This window comes from Myotis lucifugus, unplaced genomic scaffold, assembly GCF_000147115.1.
Source record: "Myotis lucifugus unplaced genomic scaffold, Myoluc2.0 scaffold_47, whole genome shotgun sequence".
Lineage (NCBI taxonomy): Eukaryota > Metazoa > Chordata > Mammalia > Chiroptera > Vespertilionidae > Myotis > Myotis lucifugus.
The window spans coordinates 5,667,334-5,688,766 of NW_005871095.1; the positions used below are offsets into that span (position 1 = coordinate 5,667,334).

Genomic DNA, 21,433 nt, shown 5'->3' on the forward strand with positions numbered 1-21,433 from the left:
TGCCCAGGTTGGGTGTGCAGGAGGCAGCCGATCAATGATTCTCTCTTATCATATCTCCCTTCCTCTCTGAAATAAATGAAAATCTATTTTTAAAAAGGAAAAACAATTAAGGCCTACAGTCGAACATGGGATAAAACAAATGAGCTGGCCACATAACCCCCTTTCTCTCTGAATGGCCATGGACTGCAGCCTCAGGGGAGAGACTCATTCCTGTCGACCTGGAAGGCACCAGAACTCACAGGACAGATGGGCCCGTCCCAGAGTCAGGGTCGCCTCCCGCTGGGTGAGTCCCACCACCTGCTACGCGCTGCCTCACAGTTGTCCAGTGGCAGTTGGGCCTGGGGCTCTAAGGCCCCGGTTGGTGGGGAGCTTGGAGGAGCCGGCATGGGCCACCACTCAAGCCTACGGGTGGAAGAGCCAACCGGGAATGGAGCCGGTGACGTACCTCAAACCCACCGATGATGAGCAGTGCGTTGATGCTGTGGGTGCGCATCTGTGCAGCAATGTCTTCCAAGTACTTCCCGGGGAGGATCCTGAAAACAGATCAGGAGAGATGAGGCCAGATAGGCTCACAGGGTGGACCAAGCACCGCCAGCACCCTGAGGGCCGCCTGCCCCGGCTCCGGGTAGCGCTGGGAGGCACCTGCTGTGGGAGCCGGCTCCCTCCTCCCTGTGGCTGGGGGGCAACCGCGTGGGGGAGCAACCCATGGCAGGGGTGGCCAGGGAGCAAGTCCCTAAGGAGTGTATTTTCAAAAGAAAACAGGGAGAAGCTTCCCAGCTGTCCAGGAGCTTCACCTCAAGAATTCTGCAGCCTCATGAGAAAAATAAGAACACCCTAATAACTTGCAAATAATCACAACAAATTTCATTTAAAGGGAAACTTCCAGTTTTATACTTTGTCCAACCTCATCTCCTTTAAAGTCACACCCACTCATATTTGCGTTCCTGTTTATCACCTGTTTCACACACAGCCAAGTCAGACAAATGATAGACTCTTCCCAAGAGCCCCCCAACACCGGCCCAGCCGTTCCATTTTGCAGCCTGGAGGACACCGTGCCGGTGATGTTGGTAGACTAAGAAGAAGCTGCAGGGCAAACACATCCAGGCCTGGGCAGTCAGGGCACCCAGCAGGCGTGTGTCTAAGATAAAGCTCTTGAAGCATCATCAGGAGGGGCTGCCAGCTCACCCAGAGCTTTGCCAGGAGGGCACATGAAGCAAACGGTGCCTGGTTAAAATGCATATTCTCCCAGCAGCTATGAAACGGAGGCTTACTGATTCAGAAACATGTTGGGACTGGCCTCCAGTGTGGGTGCCACTCAGCTCTGTGCCCAGGCGCTAAGCCACTGTCCACCTGCTCTGACCGTGGTCTACACACACGGTCCCTGCAGCTCAGTGATGTCCCTCATCATCATCACCTCCACTGAGGTGGATCCCTGCCGGCCTCCGGCTTCCTCTCCCCGGGCCCAGGAGAGACTTGGGAGCACAGGGTCTCTTCTCGAGGGTGGGTCCCAGCCCCAGCCCTAACCGCTGGGGCCTCCTGGGCGGGGCCAGGCTGCGGAGCCTTCCCAGCACTGGCTCCAGCTCCTCCTCCAGAATGGGGCCCTTTCTTCCTCCTAAAAGCAGGTCCGAATCAAGGAGGGAAATTACCGTTTTGTCCCAAGAATGGAGCCGCCTTGTCCGGTCCAGCCTCCAACATCCGACCAGCCGATTTCTTTGACCTAAGATGCAAACAGGGAATGAGATGGCTCAAGTGAGAAAGGAAGGGGATTACAAGTTTTACAAACACCTCAGAGGTCGGCACCTCCGGACGAGCTGCCTGCCTGTAGGCGTCCATCGTGATGCGAGGGAGTCACACAGAGCCATCGGCTGCGGCAGCCCTCCTGCCCACGGGACATCCCCGCAGCTTCGTTTCCATCAATAGAATAGATTGACACTTTAGTTGGCCAAATTCTACCATTGGGAATTAAAGGAAAAATGAATAGTATTGTGTTTGTTTAATTGACATAAATTTAAAAAAAACTTATTTAATGAAAAATTTTAAAAAACCAGAAGGATAGATGATGCCAGCTGGGTGTGTACACCCTCCGTCTGCACGCCCATCTCCTGGGCTAGGTCTCTCCTCTCTCCTCTCAACAGCAAAACCCTTTCCTTGGGGACCTGTATTCCAGTGTCCCCAACACACATCTTTAGCCCGAGCCTCTTGAAGACCTGGACCATGACCTCTGTCTGCTCACTGGCCACCTCCCAGGTATGCCCACCAGACACACACTGAACATCTCAGCGCCTCTTACATTTCCTCGCGTCCATCAGCTGCAACTCAGGCGAGAAACAGGTTCATTCTCACCTCCTTTTTTCACCCCTGTGCATATTTAGGGACCAAATTCTACTGGCTCTGCCTTCAAAATGCACCCAAGACCCTAGAAGACGTCTCATGGACACCACTGTGGCCGGACTGGACCACGCCCCCCACACCTCCTGCCTGGGTTACAGTGGAAGCCTCGCAACTAGTCTCCCGCTTCCCACTTCTGCCCCACAGTCTGTATGTGCCAGGCTCCTGCTCAAAACCCATCTTCTCAGAATAAAAGCCAAACTCCTTACAATTCCTATGAAGGACCTGGCCCGTCTCCTCCCCACCTCACCCCAACCTGCTCTCCTGCTGCATCCCACTAGCCCCTCCCGCCTCTGAGCCCCTCAGGTCTTTGCACTGTCCTGCCTGCCTGGAACAGCACCTGCTCAGCCCTTCATCTGAGACCCCTCCCAGCTGCAGACATGCCCACCCCTGCCCCAGGGCTCACCCAGCCCCTCTGTGTGGCCCCTCTAGCACTGGTCACTTCCTCACCTGCTCTACACTTACACAGTCTATTTTCACTTACCTTCACCTCCCTCCCTAAGATGAAAGCTCCACGGAAGCAGTGGTTTTGTCTGCTTTCTTCACAAACTTAATTCCACAGCATGAGAACTCAGTAAATAGTCGCCAAGTGACCAGGTGAACTAACCCTGTGGACAGGACGCACCGAGTTGAGAGTGCAACCGCGGTCAAGTTACTGTCTCTGTCCAGTTTTCTCACAAGGAAAATGGGGACAATATCTCAGATTTACTGTGAGACCTACACCGGCGAGCACATGTCAGTCTCACAGGAGTAGAAAGACCCTTCCTTAGGATGGGACCCTAGAGCAGAAGTTCTCCTTAAAAAGCAGGTACTGTGCCCTGGCTGCTGTGGCTCAGTTGGTTGAGTGCCATCCTGTGCACCGAAAGGTTGTGGGTTTGACCCCTGGTCAGGACAGGTGCGGAAGGCAGCTGACTGATGTTTCTCTCTCTCTCTCTCCCTCTCTCTAAAGTCAATAAAATCATATTTAAAAACACACACACACAGTTGCTGTGTTCCTGGTGGGGCCTGAGGTCCCCCACTTGCCCATGACTTTCCCATCAAAGACATCCCTCCACTGGGCACCTCCGGAGGGACCCACCTGGCCTCTGGCAAAGCCCTCGAAGCCATCGTAGACGGCAAACATCTTGTGTCCTTCTGAGATGCCAACCCGCACAGCCGAGCGCACAGCCGCGTTCATCCCGGCAGCCGGCGCGCCCACGTTGATGACGGCCACGTTGAAGCCACTCTGTAAGACAGGGGGCATGTGGCACCCGTCACAGCTGTGTCACTGCTCCAGGCACCCCGGGGAGGGGGCCCTGCCAAGCACCAGGTGCCAGGAGTGGCTGACCAAGTGCAGGGAGGTGGCAGGGGAACCGGGTCAGCGGGAACCATCAGGAACGCCCCTGGGAGCCGGCAGGCAGTCATCACCCACCTTGGTGATCTGGGAGTCTGGCTTCTTGATGGCGAGCTGCTTGTAGATGTTGAGGTTGCCCTCAAAGCTCCTACAAGAGAATGACTCTGTTGAAACAGATTTAGAAGGTGCAGGGAAGTAGGGCGCAGAGAACAGTGGTGCAGGGAGCAGGCAGTCTGCAAATGCTGTCCTGTCCCTTGGGGGTACCTGGGTCCTGCTGCCCTCGGGGGGACACGGCATGTGGGGCATATACATCGTGTAACTGGGCTAAGGGACAAAGGCGTCCAGTGCTTCTCAGGTTTCTTTGCCAACACTCTACCCACTTGCTACTTCCTATCTTAATCTCATTACATTCGGATGACCCCCTGCCCAAAATAAACAACGAAATAAACCTTCCCCTGCTAACTATTCGCCCAGGCCCTCAACCTGGGTGAATAGCAATGGCGCCTGCTCGCCACCTTCGTCCTGCCTTCTCACAGTGGGACCGGACAAGCACACCTCGCGGGGCCTTCTGAACGAATAACCCACAGGCCTTCTGAGCGGGTAACTTCCCAGCCTAAGGAAGGGCCAGGCCAACAGCACACGTTCCAGGACAGGGTCCCCTCAGAGTCACCTTCCTCGGAGCTGCACGGCATTGCTGAATCTCCTCTCATCCATCGCCTTCTGGACGCCCTGGGTCTTGAAAGAGATGAAAGAGGAAGAGAGCAGGGTCAGGACTCGGTGCAGCCTGTTGCCCAGCTCGGTGCCTCCACCTCGTCCCCCTCATGTCCCGCCTCCGCGGGCCAGCAGCCTGGGGCGGATCCACAGTGGGCCCAGCTGGCCTGGCACCGCCTGGCTGTGAGGGAGACACCGGGGCCACTAGCTCAGGCCACGTCATTGAGGAGGAGGAGGGGGCACCGCCGGCCACCCCAGGCAGAGGTCCTGAGATCTTCGGGATTTCGCTCTACAAGAGCAGAGGCAAAAGGCAATACATCTCTCGCACAAGGTCCTGACAAATTTGCAGGTGGATTCTGGGAAGGAAAAAGTCAACAGGACCTGGGAGCTGGGGACCCGGATGGGGTCTCCGCAGGCAAAGGGAAAGGCGTGCAGACGACACACCCAAGGAGGACCTTCAACCCGAGGATCTCGGGTAAGTTATTTATTTGGTTTCCCCATCTGTACAATAAGGAGAACACCCCCTACCTCTAGTGTCACCTGTGGCTATAAAACATGCCAGATTTTCCCTGGCCGCTGTGGCTCAGTTGGAGCCTCCTCCCATACACCAAAGGTGTGGGTTCGATCCCCAGGCAGGTCATGTGCGGGAGGCAATGGATTGGATCCATATTTCTCTCTCACATTCATGTTTCTCTCTCCCTCTGAAAATCAATTTAAAAAATCATTTTATAAAACACACCAGGCTCTTAAGAAAACACCTGGCACATAGCAGGTGCCAATGAAGGGCTCACTGTGGCTTTTGTGAGCCATCTGGCTAGTTTACCGTAATGTAGGGTCATTTGGAGGACAAGCCAGATTGTACCTACATGTTTATCTCTGAAGGGACAGACGCATTATCTCACTCTCTCACAGACATGCACGAAAATACATGTACACACACACGAACATCCTCACATACAAACACACATGCACATGCACTCATGTACACATATGAACACACTCACACACAAACATATCCAGACACACATGCTTAAGACAAAAATACATATGTATGCACACACAGAGACATGCATGCAAACACATATAGACATACATATGCTTAAACAAAAAATACCTTTGGACACATACATACATAACAAACATAGACACACAGCTTAATTCCCTCCCACAGGCTTTGAAGTGACGTGTCTAAGGTAACTTCCAACAAGCCCCGTGACTGCATTACATAATCACCCCTCTGTATGTTATCACATGCATGTACTTCAGAGCTGCTGGAAAAGACCAGGTAGGATGACAGTCATGAACAGACTTTGAGAAATGAAAGATAAGAACAGTTTCTAATGCACCTCACTGCCACCTCCCCTCGTGGACTCAGGTGGGGAATTACAGCCTGGGCCTGGAGGAATGCCCCCTGAATTAGCCAGGCCAGGGTCACCCCACAAACTCGACGTCCTTGGGAACAGGATGGAAGGAGCAGCCGAAATCTGAGGGGCTAAGGAGGCCCTGGGCAGCCCCGCCCCCCAGATTCCTCCCAGACACTCTCAAGGACCCTCCCAGCATAATCTTCCTGACAGCGTAACCTCCCCTAAAAATGAGCGCAGAATCGAGACAAGCAACCAGTCTGGGTGATACGGAGCCGGCTGCCATGCCCACAGGGCAGCGCCACGCGTCCTGGTGAAGGTCATCTAACTCCCCTGCGCTTGGCAGCCACAGACCAGGAACAAGGTGCCTGCTGTGCCTGCACGCCCCTTCCCCAGCTCACCATCTGCACGCACTCCATCAGGGGCAGGCGCACAGCCTGGTTCCCGTTCAGCGACACCACGCAGGCCGGGGTCTCTGGGGTGGCCTGCAGGAGGGCGACCACGGCCTCCACCCCCATGCGGCTGGCCTGCAAGTGACATTTATGAGAGTCAGAGAAGGCCCACCACCCGCCAAGGCAGCATTCTCACCAGAGACCCCTCGATGCTCCAGGCAGGGGCATCCATGGGCCCCTGTCCCCTGTGGTTCAGACAGCCCCACTGTGTCCTAAACACATCCACCTCAGCTGCCTTTCTGTTCTCTGGGACTGAGTACAGTTAGGTACCCAAGTCCTTCCTGCTTAACCCACTTCCAACAGAGAGATTTAGTCTCCACTCAGAACTGGTGGGGAGGGGTGGGGAGGGGAGGGGAGGGGAGGGGAGGGGAGAGTCTGTGGTGTAAAGAACAGTGAAGATTAACAACCCAGGATCTGGACTCTGGGCTCTGCTGTCCCTGGTTCTGTTTCTAGAAACCTGCATGTGAATGCCACCTCCCACAGCCTGGGTTTGGTCCTAGAGTCCCTGTCACCCTCCACTGTCCATGTGGGTGGGGTCTCCTAGCTTCTGGGTGACTGGGGCCTGGGAACTGTTCTGGTCTGAGTCTCCCAATGACAACAAGGCCTGGAGGGTCTCGGAGACAGGCCGCCCCGTGCTGCAGGCAGATGCTTTTACTAGGGAGCAGCTATCCGTCTCTGGTGCTCCCAGAAATGCCCCTTTCCTTGGGAACTGGCCGGACAGCTTCCACCCTCACTTACCAAAATCCTGTCAAAGGCCGAGGGCGTCCCGCCTCTCTGCACGTGTCCGAGGATGGTCACGCGGGTGTCGTATCCCAGCTGCTTCACCACCAGCTGCGGGAAATATCTCCATCAGGGGACACAGAACAGGTGCGGGCAGATGGGCTCCCACTAGAAGACGGGCCGGAGCTGGGAAGTAATTTTCTGTTCTTTCTTCAGATCTACTGGAGAAATGTTCTAATTCCCAAAGTTTGGTTCTTGAAGGAATGCTTAGGCTAATGGCTAGCTGAAAATGCTTTTAAATAATGCTTTAATTTTTTATATAGGATTTTAATTTCTACCTTGCAAATAAACATAAATAACATGATTTTTTTTAAAAAAAAAAATAAAGTTTCTACAGCTTGCGTGGAAAGCATGATTAATACTTTGTAGAAATGTTAACATTTCCTGAATCGCCCGACATTTGCAGCGTCTTTGAAAAGCACGACCCAGTAAGTGGAGGTGTCCCCTCAGGCGGGACCCCTGTGCACACAGCTGAGAGGCAGGGACAGGCACGGACCCGCTGGGCCTCACGTACTCCTCTGTAAACATAACGGGGTTGGGCTCGCTCTGTGAGTTTCATGGTTCAGTCTCCACTTCAATTAAGTGGGAAAGCAAAGGCTTTGCTCTCACTTTCCAGATGACTTCCTGTGATAGCAGGCAGTTAGACAGGCATGAGCAGAGCAGGAACGACAAGCCAGGTAAGGAAGGTCACCCAGGGCTGCCTAGCAGCAGGCAGCTATGGGATGGGCCTCGCCCCCAGGGCAACCTTTCCTCCCCTAGCATAGGGTCGCTGGGCTGGTCCGAGAGCCCCTTAGAGGAGGCACAAGGGGGTGGGAGAAGAGACTCATGGGACATCCTGATAAGCCCTTGCACAACCACCCCTAAAGCACTAAGCCTCAGGACAATGACCGGCATCAACTAATCTGAGGAATAAAGCCTCGGGTCTGCTGACCACAGAGACAGAGTTTGTGTCAAACCAGAGATGACATCTGGGCCTCAGCTGCGCTTCAGCTCCAGGCCCGGGAAAGCAGCACGGCCTGAGCACCTTTTCCCCACTCCCTTCTTCCTCAGCTTGTGCGACTTCTTTGCCTGTTTTCTCCTAAGCTCCAAGGCCTTTCTTTAGCCTCTGTAACTTGTTTCCTGAGCCCACACAGCCCACCCAGCCCACCCAGCAGGCTCATCTCTTCTACTGCTGTGACTTTCTAAATAAACTTTTGCTTATATTTGAGTCTTGGCTCTAAATTCTTTCTTTTAAGTTTATTTTTAATTTTTAAAATTATTACAGATGTCTTTTTTTTCCCATTGACCCCCTCCAACTCCCCTGCTCGCCCCCCCCCCCAAGCCTTCACCACACAATTGTCTGTGTCCATGGATTATGAATATATGCATTTAAATTCCCTGGTTAATCTCTCCCACCCCCATCCCCATCCCCACTCCAGCCTTCCCTCTGAGATTTGACAGGCTGTTCTATGCTTCCATGTCTCTGGATCTATTTTGTCCATTAGATTCCACATATGAGTGAGAACATGTCATACTTGTCTTTCTCTGTCTGAATTCTTTCTTAGCCAAAACTCAAAGACCAAAGTCTAACATCGGGGGCCATTCGCCATTAACACTAGGAAATGTTGGCTGATATCTTTCACAGCCAACTCTCAGTATTTTAAGATTTAGGTGCACAGCTGGCACAGGAATACAGAAGGCAAAACTGAGAAACCAAGTTGACAATATCCTTTGCCCTGATGGGCAGCTTCAACCAGAGCCTGTCTGTCCCCCTGGGATGTCCAGAACGTGCCCAGTTGACCCCATAACCGGGAGCCCGGCCCATCCCATCACAGGTCACAGGCCTGAAGAGCCAGCACCCGAGGCGGGGCCCTGTGGCAGCAGCACTGCAGTGTCAGCCCCCCTGCAGGCAGGGAGGGGCGGTGACTCCTGTCCACCATCCGGCTTTCTCTAAGAACACGCTCAGCGGATGCTCCCAAGGAGAGAAGGGGACAGACAGGGTGCGCTGCTGGGGAACTGACCCTCCTGGCTCTCCGAGCGGCTGGGCCCAGAGCGGGACTCTCTATGCCCACCTTCTCCAGTGCCCCCTCTCCTGGGCGAGCTCTGGCCCCTGGGGGATATTCCCAACAGTATCCAGCAGCACTGGCTCTGCAGAAGCAGGAGCTGTGTGAGCCTCATGCCACTAAAGCTCTGAGTCATTATGAAAATAGTTTTTACTATCAGAAAAAAACAAAAAACGTTTCAGAATAATAATGCATCGTGCCAGACCCCCTGCCAGCGTGCCAGCATCTCCCGTTTGCAGGCAGGCGGGCGGGCGGAGGAGGAGCGGAGGGGAGACGGACACACTCACCTCCTTGATTTGCTCCGAGGTAATCGGTTTGTTTTGGGTGTCTATTGCTCCTTCGGACACAATGATGATATTCAGCCTTTTCTTCCGGGCCCGGTTCTAAGGAAACAGACATTAAAACCCTCTAATGACTAAATGCTCTCAACAAAACCAGGGCCAGTTTGCCCTGGTTGAACTGGCCAAGAGGTAGAAATGGTCAGCTAATGTCACACGCTCCGTTCACTAAGGACACGGGGAGGGGAGAAGAGGTGCTGTGGGTGAGTAGGTGCAGGAGGGGGCAGGGGCTTGAGATTTAGTGATGCCACCAGAGCTTCTGGCACCCAGGCGCCCCAGGCTGGAGGCTTTTCTGGTTGACCTTTGACTGTGCTCCCCAGACAGGATGCCCACAATGTCCTGTGCGGTGGTGATGACACGGGTATCCTCTGCGGCACACAGATGTACCCGTCCAGGCGGGCCACCCTCCTCTCCTGCAGCCAGCCGCGTAGCCCCCAGCACCAGCTGGTTGGCGGAGAGTACCACCACGTGCACAGGCCAGACCCAGAAATGATGAGCTCATATGTCACTTCCTTGCTAGTGTTTGAACTCTGAACACTCCCTGCAGTCACGGCTAAGAGCTCCAACCTCATACAGGGGCCCGGCTCTTCCAAGCCAAGGTGCAGCGTGGCTGACAGTTCCTCCCAGGGCTTTAGGTCAGCAAAGTTAACTTGGTATTTTCTGTGAATTCCCGTCTTTGAATCTGCCACCCTGAAGGTGACAGCGACGTCACTGCACGTGTCCTCAGTGCGGGCAGTGCTGATGTGCCTGCTGTATACAACTGCACTGAGCCTGTGCCATCGGCTCACATTCGTTACCTGTAGACCAGCGATGAGGGTTGTAAAAACAGAGCGTGGGAAACTCCCCACACTGGGGTTTCTGTCCTGAAAGCTGGTGTTTTACGTGAGACCTCACGTGCCTCAGAGGGAGATGTGCCTTACAGGAGTGATCTATAGTGTCGGCTTCAGAGCGGTGCGCCAACCTCACCCCAGGCCCCGCACAGAGGGGACACCAGCTGAGAGACGCGTCGTAGCCCAGGCCAGTGTGGAGGGACATTCAGATCAGAGTGAGAACACAGGTCTTCCTACCGATCGGTGGAGATCAAACAGGAAACAGGTTTCCCCCCAAAGCCGGTACCTTTCAGTAGCTGCAACCTCACAGCACCTCCTCCGTGAGAGCTAACCGGTACTTTGCATGGAAAATGGAATGGTTGTCACTTTTCTCTACCGCCTCACTCTGCAGCCCTGGGACGCAGACCCCTGCGGACAGCCACTGCCTGCCGCTGCCCTGCACCCAGCTTCGATTCACCCTAGAATCCAACATTCCACCTGTCTAAATCCTCCCAAACTGAAAACCCTAAAGACGCTCACAGGGCACGGCCAGCGCCCGGAAGCAGAGAGCGAGTTACCTCTGACAGCTTGATGCACATCGTCTCCTGCCAACCCTCTTCCGGCGGGGATTCCGGGAGGAACACCCAGTCCGCCCCACAGGCCAAGGCGCTCACCAAGGCGAGGTACCTGCATGGAAATAACCAGGATGCAGTCAGGCTGCCACTGGGCACCCAGAGCTTGGGGGCCGCAGGGCAGACAGAGCGCCGAGCCTGCGTGGTAGGCCCTGGCCCTGGGGAACCCCTCCCGGGGCATTGGCACAGGGTGCACATACGTACCCGCAGTGTCTCCCCATAACCTCGAGAACGAAGGTCCTCTGGTGGCTGGAAAAGAGAAAGGAGACGTGAGCTCACCACGGCTGGGAAGAGCTGGGACACAGGGGACAAGCGCTGTCAGCCACGCACACAGCAAGGCTGCTCTGTAGCTATGGCAGGCGCCCCAGCTGCCAAAACAGGACCCGTTTTCTACAGAAGCAAAAGCTACTGCAAGAGTCTTTTAAACTTTTGTGAGTAAAGGGGCTCGGGCAGCCCCTTTCCAGTTCCACATCTTACAGCTTCATCCACACCTGGGTGCGTGAGGCAGGAAAAGGAACATGGGGGACGGGTGCCTCCCCACGTCTCTAACAAGGGCTGTGGCGACATGCACCCACACTTTTACTTCCCGCGATTCCTGCCTGAGAACACAGCAGGACTTAAGACAATGATGATTTTTGTCTTCTAAATTCTCTCCAATGAACATACTTCTCTTCTATAATCGGGGAGGGAGGGAAGTAACGTCATAGAACTGAAAATAAAAAGTGAACCTGAGAACAATTTTCTTGCACCATTTCTAACACTCAAGTGACAAGAGCTGCACCAGAACACCCTCTGTGCACCCTCCCAGAGCCAGTACGAGGGCCCGGCGGCGTGCCCGTGCCACCTGCCCACCCACCGGCACCACCTCTGTCTACCTCTGGGCTGTCGTCATGATGGCATCAACGACTTCGATGATGCGGTGCAAAGCCGAGTCAGTGCCGATGGTCATGTCTGTCCCGCAGAAGTCATTGTCGATGGAGCCCACCATGCCCACGATGTTGAGGTGCCCGTGCTTCTGCACATCCTCCTTGCTGATCTTGCCTGCAAGGACACAGCCACACGCTCCATCACTGGGAGACAGGTCGGCCAGGGGGACAGAAACCCATGACTCGAAATGCGTTGTCCATCTATTGGTTTGTTTGTTTGTTTTTAAACTCTCCATGACCTAATCCTATACCCTCACGGAAATCCATGCCAGACAACAGGGAGGCGCGGACAAGCTGGGAGCTGTTGCGGATGAGAGCATGGGGCTGCTAAACTCGAAGGGAGGGGTCGCACGCTGCAGTCAGTGGGTAAACTGACGTCTGCCTGGTAACGCCAGGGAGAACAGCATGGCTCTTTATAAGGAAATATCACAATCACAGAATTAAGTGGTTAAGGATATTATATAACCATTACATTGATTTCTTAGAGGCCCCTGGGGAGCTAGCCCACCAGTTGGTCGTGTCTACTTCGCGCTCGGACACAGTGAGCAGATGTGCCTACACCCAGTCAGAGTGGTCAAAACTGGGGCAGCTCAGGCAGGGACCTGGGCGGCTGTTCCTCTTCCGTATCACCCCCAGCCTGCGTCAGCCCAGGTGCGGTGGACAGGAGGTGCGGGGAGGCCCCTGCTACTGGCTCCAGCAATAAGACTCCCTGCTCATATTTTGTATTAAATTGCAACTATGTAACAACACTGTTACCACAGTACAGGGAAATAAGTTATGGTTATTATTTGAGGTCCAATTTGAATTCTGAGGCGGTGACTAAGGTCTGACACCACCAATACCTCTGGGACAGTCAGACAGGCAGCAGGTATGAGGCAAAGCTCTCCGCAGGCCAGGGAGGACGGAACAGGCAGCAAACCCCGGAGAGCAGCGCGGCGACTCACCGTCTCGGGCCAGCTCCTCCAGCAGCGTGCTCCACTCCCCGCGGAAGATGTTGGCCCCGGTGAGGCTGCCGTCCCCGCCGATTACACACAGGTTGGTGATGCCCAGCTGCACCAGGTTGTGGGCAGCTTTCAGGCGGCCTTCCCGGGTACGGAAGGCTTTGCACCGGGCGCTGCCAATAATGGTCCCGCCCTGAAAAAGAAACGAAATCCCAGTTATCTGTCTCCTAACAACTGCGCAGAAAGCTGGGCAGATCGGCACATGGGAGTGCTGATGCAGACACAGGCCTTCCCACAGGCGGTCTGCTGTGAGAGTTAGTCATTCCTCCATTTTTAGCTCCTTCTGGAATTCAATGGATAGAGACATTGGCTCCATGCCCAGGGGGAGCCAAGTAGGGTCTGGAAACAAGGAGCAATGTCAGCTAAACATGCAGACAAGAGTTTGCAAGGTGATGACAGCCATCCGGAGGCTGTGCAGTCGGGCAGCCGGACCCTGAGCTCCCCCAACACCCGGAGCCTAAGGCAGCCCAGCGCTGCCATCAGCCTCGGTCAGAGAGCGCTGAGTCGGAGGCCCAGGCCCCAGGCTCCCCTCCATTACCCAGAGCTCACCATACACACAGGCAAAAGAGCAACCTGTGCACCAAAGAGAGTTATTTCCAACTACATCTCCAGCCTCAGCCCTTCTTAAAGGCTAAATATTAAACACACACACACACACACACATACACACACACACCACTGAAGCTGGGCCATCCCATTTCCAGAGAGATCAGTTGAGATCAGTTGTGAGCTTTCCCACTTGGGGCTTCATAAATGAAGAATTCCTAGCTGCAGTTAGAAAAATGCAGGGCTCCCTGACATGTATCCGGGAAGCACATATACAACTGGGATTTGCATGCAAACCTTCAAGTGCACCCTCACTTCACAGAGCTCCCTCATCAGCAGTGGTCCTGCGTAACCGTCAGTGTGACGGGCCGGCGTTATGACTTGGCACAGCACAGGGTGCCGGGGTGGCAGGTGCAGGGCACAGAGCAAAGGTAAGCTGCTTTTCTGAATTTTGATCTGACCAAGAGCAATTAGAGGGTCATGTGGTTTCTAACAACTGCAAGTTAAGTCAGCAGCTGATAGACGGTGTGGAGATAATACAGCCAGGGCCACAGGGATGAAACCAGGATTGGCTGAGATGCAGAGAAGTAGCCAGCGTGCACACACACACACACGCCCCACAGCCACCCCGTATCTCTTGTTTTCTGCACAATCACAACAGGAGAAAGGAAATGCTCCCTGCACACACAGCTCACTGTCTGGAATTCAAACAACACTGTCCTGATTTTTTGCAAATATCACTCTACCTAAGTGTTGATGGGTTCCAAACTTTCCTTCTGTCTCTTTCCAGGAGAAATAGGTAAAGGTGTACTTGCAGACGTATGGCTCTGTGATGGGTATTAAAACGTACACCCTGCTATCATATCCCAAACATGATGTCAGCTGACGGTGCACAATGTGCTGAGGTGATATGTGCATGTACTGTGAAATGATTACCACAAGACTGGTGTATACATCTATCAGTCTGCATAACTGCCTTTCTTTTTTGTGGTGAGAACTTTTAAGATTCACTCTCTTAGCAACTTTCAAGTGTATAACACAGCATTGTGAACTTGTTTAAAGTATGTGACATGATGATTAAAAATATGTACACACTGTGAAATAACTACCACAATCAAATAAATTAACACACCCCTCACCTCATATAGTAACCTTTTGTGTGTGTGCTGTAAGAACACTTAAGATCTATTGTCTTAACAAATTTCAAGTATACAATACAGAATTAGTAACTACTAGAGGCCCGGTGCACGAAATTTGTGCACTGGCGGGGGGGCCTCAGCCCAGCCTGCACCTTCTCACAGTCCGTGAGCCTTGGGGGATGTCTGACTGATGGCTTAGACCTGATCCCCAGTTGAACATCCTTAGCACTGCTGTGGAGGTGGGAGAGGTTTCCACCACCACTGCTGCACTCACCAGCCGTTACCACCAGGGGGCAGCTCCTGCATTGAGCATCTGCCCCCTGGTGATCAGTGTGTGTCATAGCAACCGGTCATTCTGCCGTTCGGTCTATTTGCATATTAGCCTATTATTATATAGGATAGTCACCATGCTGTACTGATATGCCAGCACATATTCATCTTATAACGTATTCATCTACCCTTTGGCCATCATCTTACCATATCCCCGTGCCCCAGCCCCTGACAAACACCAATTTATTCTTTGCTTCTATGAGTTTAGATTCTACATATCAATGAGATGATACAGTATTTGTCCTTCTCTGTCTCACTGATTTAACATAATGCCCTCAAGATCCATCCACTGTGTCCCATATTGCAGGAGTTCCTTCTGTTATATGACTAAATAATATTCATATATTTTCCCATAATTTTTTTATCCATTCACCCATTCACCCATTTTATCCATGCACTAGCAACTTAACAGGCAGTATATGCATTTTATTCCTTCTATTATAAAAGTACTCAACAGGCCCAGCTGGTGTTGCTCAGTGGTTGAGCACTGACCTATGAGCCAAGAGGTCACAGTTTAATTCCCAGTCAGGGCACATGCCTGGGTTGTGGGCTCAATCCCCATTGGGGGGCAGGCAGGAGGCAGCCAATCAATGATTCCTTCTCATCATTGGTGTTTCTATCTCTCTCTCTCCCTCTTCCTTCCTCTCTGAAATTAATAAAAATATATTTTTAAAAAAGTACTCAACAGGAGTCACAGATGAATACATATGCTACAAAGGTAAACCCACAGTAGTGCTTCATGAGTTTATTCTCGCCACGTGGGCTCTCCATTTCTCAGCTGTGTGGGGCCTTTGCTAAGCTACACAGTGTTCTGGAAATGTATTAGGTATAATTAAGTATAAGCATAAAATAGCTGGGCAGGAGCCTTTTACATTAAAAGTAAGCAGCTGTTTCTTTGCCTGAAGTGGTGATGACCTCATGTTTGGGCACACCAAAGAAATCTACTCCATCTGGAGCAGGCCAGGGCAGGGCATTGCCTGCCCTCTAAACTCATGGCCCACCTGGCCCAGGTGGCTCAGAGGCTGAGCACTGACCTATGAGCCAGGAGGTCGTGGTTCGATTCATGGTCAGGGCAGATGCCTGGGTTGCGAGCTTGATCCTCATTGTGGGGCATACAGGAGGCAGCTGATCAATGATTCTCTCTCATCACTGATATTTCTATCTCTCTTTCCCTCTCCCTTCCTTTCTGAAATCAATAAAAATTAAAAATAAATAAATAAACAAACCCAGGGCTCTCGGAGCTGCTGGCTGGGGTCTCTCCCAGGCTGTGATACCCTGATGTTGGGTTTTATCAAGAAAACCCAACAGGCACAGTATTCACCACTAAACACACAGCACCAACAAATCAAAGCTGCCTCAACACGAATCTGGTGTACAAACCCCAAATCTGCTCCCAGTACCACGAGGAATGCTAGCTACCGTGCATACATTTTTTATTGCAGGGATATTTCCTCCATTTGCATGATGGGAAGTGTTTTTACAAAATTTAAGTGACACATTAAGAGTGTCTTCTTTCCTGCCGCCAGGCAGCACGCTGATCTGTTTTAAGTCTGAGAGGAGTATAAGGACCAAAGGCTCCAAACTCAGGGAGGGACTCACTTACAGAGAGAAGCAGTCTATGGGACCCTGCACCTACCACTTGCAGGATGCTGGAGACGCTCTCCCAGTTCGCTTCCACGATGTTGTTGCCGCCGTCCACCATGCCTTGGTAGCCCTGGGGGAGAGAATGAAACCTTTTAAAAATGGGGTAAATATTGTTGCAGTATTAATTGATCCTAAACTACATGAAATGTGAATGCCAGTGAAAATGGAGGTAAGTGCCTAGGAGCCCAGCATTTGCAGACCGTCCATACAAGTGTCACTCACGGTCATCAGCAGTGGGAAAGCCCCTTAAATTTAATCTCTGAGTAGGAATGTCGGTCCAGCCTCATCCAGGGCACCGTGGGGAATACGAGGTTTGCCTGTTGCCTAATGGTGCCCGAGAGATTGAAAAGGGACTTACCCCAAAACTGTTTGTCATTTAACACAAACGTGGTGTCAATCACATGGCATTCCTGAGAACACTCCTGTCACGGCCCCCGTCTGCCCAGGCACACCCATGCTGCTTTTGCTATATATAAAAGACGACTGATAAGCACAGCTTAATTCAGTCTTCTTCCTTCCCATTAGTGACATCTTGCTACACCGGAGGGACTGTGAGTCAATCAGCATACAAGTGCTCACTTTTGCCTGGAACCCCAAAATAATCACCTTTCAATTCTAAACGCATCTCTCTTTTACCCAGAGAATATATAAGATCAAGAAATGTAGAAATGCTCATTTGCATCTTTATCTAGGTGACTCACTTTCCAGGGCGTTTACGCTCAAAAGGAATGGTTCTTAACCTTTTAGTAGGGCTTATCATAATAGATTATTATTGTGAATTCAGGTCCCCTACCTAGTGAAGGCCAAGAGGAAATGAAAAAGGAATAAAGATTTTTAATAATGAAATGCCCATTGAGTATAGAGCCTTGTGCATAAATTAATCAACAGTGAAGGCATCTTGCTGATTAATTAATTTATATACTTATAAAGGTAAAATATCTGTAAATAATATAATGAATATATTATGTAACATTTCATATTAGCATATATTTATATGATGAAATACTATATGTTATAACACTAGATTATGCAAATGCATGTATATGTATTTATATTTATGTTATACAGTATAAAATATATAATTATGTTTATCAATTATGCATATGTAATGTAATTATAATGTACTAGAGGCCAGGTGCACGAAATTCATGAATAATGGGGTCCCTACGCCTGGTGGGTGATCAGGGCCAATCAGGGCCGGGCCAATTGGAGCCCAATGGCCCCAGCAGGGTTGGGACAGGAGATGATGGTCACCAGGTCAGGTGCAGAAGGAACAGACGCCAGACACCAACACTACCCTCGGCACCCCGCCATCCCATAGTTCCCCGCCTCCCCCCCTCCTCCTTCCCTTGGTGCCACGCTGCCACCAGGGCCTGCTGGCCAGGGAGGGATGGGGGGAGGGGCCAGGGGAGGTTTAGATCCACAGTTTGGAACATGCAGGAGGCAGCCAATCAATGATTCTCCATCATCATTGATGTTTCTATCTCTATTTCCCTCTCTGAAATCAATCAAATATATATTTTTAAAATGCAAGGTTTTTAGAGGAAGGAAGGTAGGGCAAGGGAGCTATTGACAGGGGGGCATTTAACATCTTGCTCACATTTCAGCTAGGATAACATAAGGTGATCCTCAGAGGGTGACAGGTGAGGAGTGGCAGTGTGTGGAGAAGGGCACTGCAGGCTGAGGAACAGGCTGTAATGACTGGGAATGTCTGTGACAGTGACACCGATCATGTGTTGAGGGCCATCGCTGGGATCATTCATCCCTAAGAGGTTTCATTCTGACTGGAAGGAGAAGCACAGAGATCAGCGGGCCTTTCTTAGCCTAAAAGGTGAGGCAGGTGACAGGAGTGGGCTGCCCTGCTTCCCTACAAATGTAAACACACAGTGTAACTAACTGCGCATGGACGTCAGTCAGCGGCCAAATCAATGCCCAGCCAGCCCTGGTGGCTATGCTGTGGCACTATTGGCCAGGGAGGCCAAAGCCACGCCCCCAAGTGCACCTAGTATATGAAGGAGCTGGCAGGAAGTTGGAGCTGAGGCTGCCGGAAGCGCTGCATCTGCCATGGAGCTGGACGGGGAGCAACTGTTGGTGGACTGGCTTTGGAGTGGGAGGGGCTGCGCTTCCTGCATGTCACTAGTGAGTCCCTGTCAGCTCGCAGTGTGCCAGCCAGGCTGGGTGGGGCCTGGGGAGATCTTTCCCTCCTGGAGCTGTTCTTCCCAGGGTGGTTGGTGGTGTCAGTAGTTTGTTTGTTTTTTGTTTTTGTTTTTTACAATTTATTTTTTTATTGGAAAGCAAGCTCTGGGTTTGCGGTTCCTGGGATCCCTGGGCCATAGTGTGCACCTCCAGGACTCACTGAGCCCTCCCCTCCTCCTGCATTGAGCTTCTGGCCCCTGGTGATCAGTGCACATCATAGCAACTAGTCGACTGGTCATTCTGGTCGTTCCACTGTTATGGTCGCTGGGCTCTTATTATAGAGGACTAGTAGCCCGGTGCACGAAATTCGTGCACATTAAAAGGGAATTAATTGCCCTAACTGGTTTGGCTCAGTGGCTAGAGCATCGGCCTGCAGACTCAAGGGTCCCAGGTTCAATTCCAGTCAAGGGCATGTACCTTGGTTGTGGGCACATCCCCAGTGGGGAGTGTGCAGGAGGCAACTGATCGATGTTTCTCTCTCATTGATGTTTCTAACTCTCTATCCCTCTCCCTTCCTCTCTGTAAAAAATCAATAAAATATATATTTTTTTAAAAAGGGAATTAATTAGAGGAGATATTTTAATATTGCTATTTGCCCTTTCTCTATAATAGAAGTGTGAGAGATGAAAGGAAATTAGTAAAATGTATATTAAAATAATATATAAATTTATTAATAAACAGTAACAAAAGGATATAACAACAGAGGCATGATATAAAAACGACAAAAACATGATATAAAAACAACAAAAACATGATATGAAAACAACAAAAACATGATATAAAAACAACAGTGATGCAAACAATGACTGATAAAGTGATTAAACTTATTCTAATATCTCCCTGTACACCACATTAAGAGTGAAAACACTTTCAGAGTGCTTGATTAATTTCCCTTGTGAACCCTGGCGGAAGCCGCGCAGAGCAGCCGCCGGGACCCACCTCCTCCATGCAAGGCGGCAGGGACTCTCCACCAGGACCTGCCTCCGTGGCGCAAGGTGGCGAGGACCCTCTGCTGGGCCCTGCCTCCTCTGCGCACACAGCCATCATGTGATGGCGTGAGGGCCTTATGGCATCAGGGTGTGACAACCACCTAGGCTATTATTAGTATAGATGATATATTATATCCTATATAACATAAATATATTTTAATATGTAAATACACATGTGCACAGTCTAGTGTTTGAGTCACATATGCGACAAACAGGAGAGGGAAACCCAACATGAGATGACACAGAACTAAGAGAAGTGGAGAGCAGATTTGCCTTAGAGCAGTGGTTCTCAACCTGTGGGTCGCCACCCCTTTAGGGGTTGAACGACCCTTTCACAGGGGTCGCCTAAGACCATCGGAAAACACATATATAATTTCATATTTTTTTTTGATTAATCACTATGCTTTAATTATGTTCAATTTGTAACAATGAAATTGGGGGTCACCACAACATGAGAAACTGTATTAAAGGGTCGCAACATTAGGAAGGTTGAGAACCACTACCTTAGAGTGTCTCTGCAAGTTGTGGTCACTGAGGCCCTGGCCCCTGGCCCCTGCTTGCCCTGCTGTCCTCAGCCCCCAGGACAGCTGGTTCAGGCGGCCACAACCTCCCTCTGTCTGCATGGGGAAGCCATGTAATTTATTCCAAGCACACCTCAGTCACTTTAAGGACCCCTTCCATCTCTCTGTTCCCATCTCCCTGCTGTGTAAGCCTCACAGTGTGCAGTTTTAGCCTATTCCATTTAAAGTATGGAGCCAGTGTGGCTGTCACTGAGGACAGCGGGGTGATAAGCAAGAGAGTGACTGGATCCAGGCTCCCTCCGGGAGAGGAGCACTTATCAAAGCCACTATTTAGGCTGCTCTCTGTTGTGTGAGCGATCTCAGGGACAGAGGCTGCACCAGGCCCACAGCACCCCCGGCTCCAGGACCATAGGCAAAACCAAGCTCCCTCCTCCTCCTGAGTTATCCCCAAGGATCTTATTTCACAGGATATTAACAATAGATAGGCAGATGAATAGATAGATACACAGATGGATAGATAAGTAGATAAATAGGTAGATAACAGATGGTTGATATGTGAATGATGAATAGATGATGGACAGATAGCCAGGTGACAGATAGATGATGGATGAATAGATAATAAACAGATGACAGGTGATGATCTATATATCTACACTAATAAAAGAGAAACATGCAAATTGGTGCCACTCCGCTTCCCGTCCCATTGGCTAATCAGCATATCCTTATGCAAATTAACTGTCAGCCAAGATGGCGGCCAGCAGCCATGCACTGAAGCGAACAGGGAGGCTTGCTTGCTCCAGTGACAGCGGACTCCAAGGTTCCCCGCCTGACTTGCCGGCCTCTCAGCTGCAACTCTAAGCAACTATGTACTATGTTGCAAATATAGAAGCTAAACAAAACCCCAGAAACCGGCTTTCAGTCAGCCGGGCTTCAGCCAGCCGGACCGCAACATTGTATCAATGTTTTCAGCAGCTGAGGCCTCAGAGCTAAAGCTGGCCCAGAATAAAAAAAAGAAAAAGGAAAAAAGGAGCGGTTGGGAGCTTTAGTCACCTGCCAACCAGAAAACGGCCCTCAGCCCCTCAGCCAGCCTGGCTAGGCACCCCAGTGGGGACCCCCACCCTGATCCAGGACACCCTTCAGGGCAAACCAGCCGGCCCCCACCCGTGCATCAGGCCTCTATTCTATATAGTAAAAGGGTAATATGCCTCCCAGCACCGGGATCAGCGTGACAGGGGGCAGCGCCCAAACCCCCTGAATCCCCCTGGGCTCTGTTTTTGACAGGGGAAGGCCCCCCA

General features: G+C 51.4%; 1 protein-coding gene across 1 annotated transcript in view; it reads right to left on the reverse strand.

Annotated features, from left to right (window-relative positions):
- PFKP (phosphofructokinase, platelet) overlaps positions 1-21,433 on the reverse strand; it is a 64,950-nt gene that overhangs the window by 13,765 nt on the left and 29,752 nt on the right. The window contains exons 3-15 of the mRNA XM_006088435.3: positions 16,425-16,502; positions 12,717-12,906; positions 11,722-11,887; positions 11,051-11,095; positions 10,793-10,901; positions 9,355-9,450; positions 6,984-7,076; positions 6,195-6,320; positions 4,392-4,456; positions 3,800-3,869; positions 3,467-3,613; positions 1,647-1,717; positions 446-533 (exon numbers count right to left, since the gene is read on the reverse strand). Coding sequence (XP_006088497.1) covers positions 446-533; positions 1,647-1,717; positions 3,467-3,613; positions 3,800-3,869; positions 4,392-4,456; positions 6,195-6,320; positions 6,984-7,076; positions 9,355-9,450; positions 10,793-10,901; positions 11,051-11,095; positions 11,722-11,887; positions 12,717-12,906; positions 16,425-16,502 — 1,344 coding nt within the window. The remainder of the gene's footprint in view (positions 1-445; positions 534-1,646; positions 1,718-3,466; positions 3,614-3,799; positions 3,870-4,391; positions 4,457-6,194; positions 6,321-6,983; positions 7,077-9,354; positions 9,451-10,792; positions 10,902-11,050; positions 11,096-11,721; positions 11,888-12,716; positions 12,907-16,424; positions 16,503-21,433) is intronic.